The following is a 7,881-nucleotide window of genomic DNA, read 5'->3' as shown; positions in this document are numbered from 1 at the left end:
CCAGGAACAGAAGCTGAGAAGAACTTCTTTGACGCTCCAAATACTGGATTAAAAGACTTGGCTATGTTAAGCGCACCCCGTTGAGAGCTTCCACTTGGTATAGGCGAGACACGACTACTATTGAATTCGTATTTCTTGTTCTTCTTATATCGATTATCCACTTGCCTCATGGAATCCATCAATGAAAATCTAGCTAACTGTCCATCGGATCTAGAATCGAACTTGTCATCTTTGTCAATGGGATCTGATCCCTGGTTAATGCTTCCTCTTCTACTCAGCGAAGAATGAGAGGATGGATCAGTTTCCATGGTCTTTTTCAATTTGTTGAAACACTTGTCACACACTCGATATGGTTTGCTCGGGTTCGGTGCCATACAAGCTTTCAACGACTTTTTATTAGTGCACGAGTGGCAAAACACTAGTCCGCAATTATAGCAATTGTGCCTCTTTCTTTTAAAATTGAAGGGCTGACGGCAACCTGAACACATGGACTGGTCCATCCCTGTTGCCCACCTGTGAATGCAGACAGCTGCTGTGAAGTTAGAGCCACAGGCAATACTTTTCACCTGTTTATCCTTAAGCGACTCTACCAATGTCGGAGAATTTCTATCATCTACATCTCCATGACCAAGTCTACCATTTGATCCTTTTCCCCAAGTGTAAACTTCCGTCCTCGAAGTTAAAACTGCAACATGATAAGCACCGCAAGCTATCTCTTCGACAAAACTCTTGTGAAGTTTACCTTCGACACGGCTTGGAATTTTTCCATCTGCATGTGAGTTTCCAAGCTGACCATAGACAGGACTGCCCATAGTATAGACATGGCCTGCTGTTGTAAGTGCAACCGTTAGACTGTGCCCACATGCAACTTGACAAAAATTGGGTTCAACAAGAGCAGCGACACAGGTGGGCACAAGTTTTGGTTCTTTATTACCATGACCAAGACGACCCTTATCACCATCACCCCATGTAAAGAGCTTTCCAGAAGAGCAATTACTCGAGCTTGAGCTCCCAACCATGACTTCCACAACTGCTGCTGTGTGCCATACACCACAAGCTGCCCGGACAGTGCGAAGACCTTTCAAAGAGTCAACCTCCCGAGGTGTGAAAACACTTTTTTTGTCTCCATGGCCCAAAACACCAAAGGTCCCATCACCAAAAGTAAACAACTGTCCAGCAGAAGTAACGACTGCTGTGTGGTAAGGTCCACAAGCAATGGATGATACATGTATCCCTTCAGACAGAAAATTAACCCTCTTAGGGACCCAGTGACTGACTTCATTTCCATGTCCAAGAACACCAAAATCTCCTTTACCCCAGGTATACAAATCTCCTGATAGAGTAACTGCACAACTATGAAATTCACCACATGCTACGAGCTCGATATTTGTGGTGTTGAGTGCATCGATGAGCTTTGGTTGTTGAATATTGGAATCAACACCGTGGCCAAGCCTGCCTTCAGATTCCTCTCCCCAAGAAAAGCTTTCTCCTTGTTTTGTCACAAGGACAGCATGCTGTGCACCACAAGCAATATTTTGGACGTCAAGTACTACTGTAGATTCTAAAGCTTTGGGCAATAAGGAATCCATTTTTATTTCAAATGAACTTCCAACTCGACGGTTTCCACCACCCAAAACACCTTCTCCTATGCCTTCCCCCCAGATGAAAACATCTCCTAATGCATCTCCATCATCATGACCAGACCCATGGCTCGAGGAACTAACAGCACTTGACATACTAACTCTAAAAGCATCCATGCCCATACCCCTCATATGTCCATGCATGCTATCCGAGCCTCCAGAATGAACAGAGATAGTTGCAGAATCTGAGGGATAAAATCCTTTTGGAGGAACGGCATATAATGCCATGTCCGAAAATGCCTTGTCAAGGCCATTCTTAGGCGGGCTCTCAAATGGACTGTGAATGCGATGGTGATTAGAACCATCCTGAAAGGTAAACGAAAATGTATTTAGCTAAAGTTCACATGCACAAAAGTGTACACAGAAAACTTCTTCCAGTACCTTCTGCAAACTGTCATTGCTACTAAATGGAGAGTGTAAAGGAGAGCTTCTCCGGGTATATGTTCTCGGGCTATTAGCTTCAGATGGTGTACCGTCACTTCTTGATTCAGTCCTCCTGTTTCTTTGATGGCAATGCGAAACCAAGGCCTTAAGACCAGTAAACCACACCTCAGCCTCATCTTTATCCTTGCATATCTACCAAATAAATTGTACCAATAGATTAATTAATTTCAAATAACCACAGTAGTATTTCAAATGAGAGGGTAACTATTTTTATACAGAAGCAAAACAAAAGTAAATAATTTAAGAGAATCTCACCACATCCAAAGACCTCTCGCTATATATGAGTGAAAATGACTGATATTCCTTCTCGGGACGAGGATACCTCTGAAAAATAGGCTACAAGAGAACCACCATTGCTAGAATTATCAAAACATCAAACTAGATAGGTAGGGCGCAAATATGTACCCTTGAACTAAGGAAATTGACACATGAAAAGTTGTATGAATGAATATTATAGTCCTCAAAAACTCGTTCTAAGTATTTTACTCCAACTCAGGACAGAATTAAAACCACATCATCCACACATGAACTTACAGTGCGTTGTCCAGATATGATCCTAGAAACATGGCTCAGCTTCAGATGTTTCTCCTCATTTCCAGAGAACCATATCAAAACAGTTTCATCCTGAAAATTACAGGCAACTATTTCTTACACAGCAAACAACAAGCTACACGTCGATTAAGAGTTGTAATAGCGAATAAATATCACCACCCATCCATGAATAGACTAAAGATTAAGAAGTGGGAACTATTACAGTAGAGAGAACTGCTAACAAGGAATATAAAGAAATAGAACCAAACAAGACTAACATTAGAAAGGCGAAATGGGCAGAACTTAGGCTTCCCTCTTCTTCCATACTTAAGCAAGTAAGCTCCCTTTTTCAGGGCAATGATAGCCTGAGTCAATCAAATAGCATTACATAAGCAAAGTAGGTGCGAATCTTTGCAATGGAGATACCAGCTCAACAATAATAACATCAGAAAGAAAAAAAACAGTTGACACAAACACATAATATAAGAAGCAATGCACACACTGAAGTATGAATCTTGGCAATAAAAAAAAAAAAAAAAAAAAAAAACNACAGAGATATTCAGCAGTCTTATGTATGTCCATGATAATTGCATCAAAGAAAAACGATCCGAGAAATGATGACCTTTGAGAAAGGTTTAACTCCACAAATAATGAGTTTCCATAGCTTAATCATATCAAGCTACCATAAATTAAGGTAAAAATTCTCATAGACAACAACCTTGAGTTAAAAAAAAAAATCTAAAAGCCAGCTCAAAGAATACACACTCTTCTTCTCTAACCTAAGAAACAAAATCCCAAACTGAACAAATTCGCCCGACATGTATATAAAATCTAATTCCGAAGAGACTTAACCAATAAACGATTCTAAAGCAAATGAAATCATAAATTAGAGAGCAAAATCGAAGAGAAAGGGAAACATATATAAAACCCAAACCTGCTCGATATCTCTCTCCACAGGACCAGCTCTACTAAGATCCGAAGCCATCCTTCCGTTTCTCGACGACATAAACCAAAAAAAATAATATATATTCTCAAGAATCGAAACCCTCCATCAAACCCAAAAACCTCCGCGAAATCCACACTTGCTCAAGCTTAGAAAAAGCAAAAATCTAAAAGGCTATATATATACATTCAGGGAGGAATCAATCAATCAAACTATTCATCGCAATGATCGTCTGATCTCGAAGCAACTCCAACAACACATTCACTTCCATTTGAGCTAACTTTTTTTTCTTTTTTTTTTCCAGCTCAAATCGATTTCTGAAAAAAAAAAAAAAAAATCGATCGGAATAAGCAAAAAAGAAGAAGAAGCCGCCCGCCTTCCCGTTGAAAGAAGAGGAATCAGAAAGTGATGGTGAGCTTAGGCTACGCGAGAGAAAGTGATGGTGAAGAAAAAAACGGGGGGAGGTAGAGAATCTAGAGAGACATGGGCATATGATCTAAGGGATGGATACTATACTATACGCAGTTTTCTAGCGAAGAGCAACCCAAAAAAAAAAAATTAAAAAGATTGAGAGAGACCAAAAGGCAGATTCTACAGACTAAGAGAAAAATAATAAAAGTAAAAAATCAATCATTTTTTTTTTCTTTAAACATTAGGGTCTAATACTAGTTTTTATTATATAGTTTAGCAATAAAATGATTTGTGTTTTAGATTCATTTATATCCATTAGTAGATACTAGATACCAATGTTTTGCGTACAAAAATATAGTATATCATATAAATTATAGTTTTGAATTAGTTTATAAACAGTATAATTTTAAAATGTATTATAACTGTTTTAAATTATAACTGTTTCGCGTTATACTCAGATATATTATATTAAATTATATAGATATAACGACAAAATTTAATCTTATAATTTAGTTACAAATGAGATAACTAAATTACAAATTCAAACACTGGAATTTTTTTTAAACCTCAACCAAGTATGTCAAGTTAATATTAACTCATATTGAATACAAAATTATTGTCGAGCACAAATGATTTTGATAATGGCGAAAAAAAAAAATTTTAAAGAAGCCTTCAATTGCCAAGAGGTTGGATTGAGTCTTGTCACTGGCATCAATGTGACAAATGTACAAGTACTAAATTCTAGCGTATGTATATTACATTACCTTATGGAACTCAACATGTACAATCCTAGCTGAACAATATAATCTGGGTTTTTTTTTTTTAACACCTATAATCTGGGTTATATGTTTCTGAACAGCGTATTATGTTGTATATCTTTGAAAGAAAACTTTGGTGTGCGTTGATTCAAAACTTTTGAATAAAGCCCGTGTCTTCGGTATAAAACTGAAACATTTTAGCCTACGTTTTTCTTTTGGGTTTTTTGTGCCCATTATTTGACCATTGAGGCCCATTTTTTTAGAATCAACCATAAATATATTTTTAATCTGTTACAAATTCTAGGGTTGTTTTTTTCCCCGAAATCAAACAACTAAACGAAAAAAAAAAAAAAAAAAAAAAAAAAANCAAGATTTTAAGGTAAAGGTTCTCTCACCTTTTCCCCTCCTAGTCAAATTTGGGGATGTGGTTTAAAATGAAAGAAAAACTATATAGTATACGAATGTTTACAGTAATTTCAAAACCCCGATGTTAAACCCTCGTTAAGTTGTCTACGTCGTCGCCTTTAAAATTAGAGAAATACAAAGACCATAGACAACTATATGTGAATCGTCGAATTTCAAAGGTCTAGTTGATGTGGTTATATATGTACCATATGTTTGCGATGTTAAGTTGGACAACGAACATATTCAAAAATTGGGATAACTTGTAAAGTGATAAGGGAGTATGTATCTGGACCATTATCTAATTCGTCATTTGGTATTGTTGTCACGAAATCAGCCACGGGTTCAACGTGTTGTATGTTGTTGTAATTAGAATTTATAAATTACTAAAATAAAACTAGTGATTTGATCTTCTAATGGATAACAGCTACTTCTACGACTTTATGTAACATTTCCAATTAGAATACTATAAAAATGCAATTTTAGACCGACAAATTAAAACAAATAAATGAACAAAAAGCCGAGAGGATTGACCAAAGAGCCCACTTCAGATTATCATATGCAAAAAAACAAACCCTGGAGTCGTTGACCATTCAAAAGTCAACTCTCCTTCACGTAGTTGCCTTTTCCACTACAAACAAAACTCAAAGAGACCATAAAGACTAATCAATCCCACCTCTCTATATATACTATTTCATCTCTCTTAATAAGACAACCCATAACTTTTGCAGCTGCTGGAAAAACAAATTAAATCTCGATCGCTCTGAGAAATATGATGAGCAAATCTCTACTCAATTCTTGTTTTCCTTTCATCCGTAGACGCCAAGGAATAGTCACGCTCGTTTTCTTTGAGCAAGGATCAGCCAAAACCCTATGTGGCTTCAAGAAACATGTTGCTGGAGAAATCATGTTTGAGTTTCCTGATCAAATTGTGTGCCATGCAGATTCTTTCTTCATCGGTCGTCAGGTTCCAGCTCTAGCCATGGACGACTATCTCATCCCAGGTCAAACCTATTTCGTCTTGCCGATCGAACGTTTTGCATACAGAATCTTAACCACTTCGTGTCTTTCAATCTTCAACTCTAATCTTGAAAACGTTCGGTCTAATACTCCACCGTTGAATTTCACGGCGCCGTCGAGTCCACCACCGTTTGAATATTCTCAAGGACCAAACGGGAAGATTCTGATTAAAGTTTCTCCGGACTTTATACTTAGTCTTATATGTAGAAACAGAAACAGCAGAGAAGAAGAAGAGGCAATAACTTTTGGTGAAAGCAGTTCGATTTGTAATTCCCCCGAGTTAAAGAAGCAATATGATCAGCTTGTTGGAACGAGAGAGCACATGTGGTCACCAAATTTGCAGACGATATCCGAACATAAGATTAGGGTTTCTCCATTAAGGTTCTTCAGTCTTAATCGGAAGCAAGAAGAAGTGAATTGATTGGCTTTGAAAAAAGAAAAATAGTGAATTGAATAGGCTCTCAAAATTATCCTTATTTCCCTTGTATTTGTTTTAGTTTAAAAAAATGTAAAAAGATTAAAAAAGAAAGTAAATTAATCAGAGTAGTTGACAAATTCTTATTCTACAAAGATAATATATAAATTTTGTTAGGTACTCCAACATGTACATTTGATATATGGTTCATCCTTGAAAGTTCAACTATTATAACTCTCTGTCACATGTCATTGGCTTTGTTTAATGGTCATGGTATGATAAATTAAAAGAAACCAACAAACGACTTATTCTTCATTTTCTTCGTATTAACTCCGCATGATAATGTCTACTTTTTCAACTTTTAAGTGTTCTATATTCCCAAAATAAAACCCTATAGATTGGATTACTGGAATGATACATTTACACGTACGTTGGATGTTTCAAACTGAAACGCCTCGTTCTCCGTAGTTGCCTTCGGTTTAATTTGCGTACCTTTAAGTTTCACCTAAATAACATATGACCATTTTCTTAATTGGTTTTGGGTGTCTTTGCGGTTTAATATATACGTTTGTATAGGCTGTTCGAAGTTTGAACTCAGGCTCGTTGACTCGTTTTCGATGTCCTCTAGTTAAAAATTTAGTTATTGATGTATAGTAGATAAGACATGTGCTTTTCATATATATAGTTGCTTTAAAAACGTTAGAAACAAAATCATTCAATCTTATATGCTCTATGAGACAAATTTTATTCACTTATATATATCTTATTACTACAGCCTAAAACGAATTCTGAAGTATATCTTTCGAAAAAAGCCGTTGATTTCTTTCAAAAAGAGAGATTTGGTGATCAAGTGTCGAATTTGGCCAATGGCAGCCTAAGATTCAATGTGCATATGTAGTGGGCCGAGTTAGGGAATGACTTTGCTTTTGAAAGTTTAGTGAAATGCTATAAGAAGTCTTGTCATATAGTATCTTGTTTGATGGATTAGGCACATTCACTATGACTAATGATAGGAAAAGAGTTGTTAGCTATGTAAAACCGTACGTAGTAGGAGTGAGGTACATTTGTTGAATACGGAATATATATAAGCTATGCATCCCTAAACCATCGAGAAATGTTTTGGATCTAACTAGAAATATGGATCTTGGCCCATTACTACTATCTTTTTTCACAGTATATTAGAAGTTTATAAGTAATAACATTATCGTAAGGAAATGCTCATAACCTCTACATGTAGTAGATACATCATACATTTTAGTTTTTTAAACCATAGATTTTTAGCTTTGACCAAAAAAAAAAAAAAAAAAAAAAAAAAAA

General features: G+C 36.3%; 2 protein-coding genes across 2 annotated transcripts in view; one reads left to right on the top strand and one right to left on the bottom strand.

Moving 5' to 3' along the window:
* Nucleotides 1–4,145, bottom strand: part of LOC104709101 — a 6,715-nt gene extending 2,570 nt beyond the window's left edge. Inside the window, exons 1-6 of the mRNA XM_019228635.1 lie at nucleotides 3,550–4,145; nucleotides 2,894–2,980; nucleotides 2,619–2,708; nucleotides 2,340–2,420; nucleotides 2,022–2,216; nucleotides 3–1,946 (exon numbers count right to left, since the gene is read on the bottom strand). Coding sequence (XP_019084180.1) covers nucleotides 3–1,946; nucleotides 2,022–2,216; nucleotides 2,340–2,420; nucleotides 2,619–2,708; nucleotides 2,894–2,980; nucleotides 3,550–3,621 — 2,469 coding nt within the window. The 5' untranslated portion in view covers nucleotides 3,622–4,145. The remainder of the gene's footprint in view (nucleotides 1–2; nucleotides 1,947–2,021; nucleotides 2,217–2,339; nucleotides 2,421–2,618; nucleotides 2,709–2,893; nucleotides 2,981–3,549) is intronic.
* Nucleotides 5,818–6,744, top strand: LOC104705508. The gene has a single exon (XM_010421521.2). It carries the CDS (start codon nucleotides 5,902–5,904, stop codon nucleotides 6,568–6,570), a length of 669 nt encoding a protein of 222 aa, XP_010419823.1. The 5' UTR covers nucleotides 5,818–5,901; the 3' UTR covers nucleotides 6,571–6,744.

Source organism: Camelina sativa, chromosome 8 (genome assembly GCF_000633955.1).
Source record: "Camelina sativa cultivar DH55 chromosome 8, Cs, whole genome shotgun sequence".
Lineage (NCBI taxonomy): Eukaryota > Viridiplantae > Streptophyta > Magnoliopsida > Brassicales > Brassicaceae > Camelina > Camelina sativa.
This window is presented reverse-complemented; position numbering and strand designations above follow the sequence as displayed.

What these genes read in the sequence shown, in the direction of transcription:
- LOC104705508 (XM_010421521.2), top strand. Translation starts at nt 5,902, where the DNA reads ATGATGAGCAAATCTCTACTCAATTCTTGTTTTCCTTTCATCCGTAGA.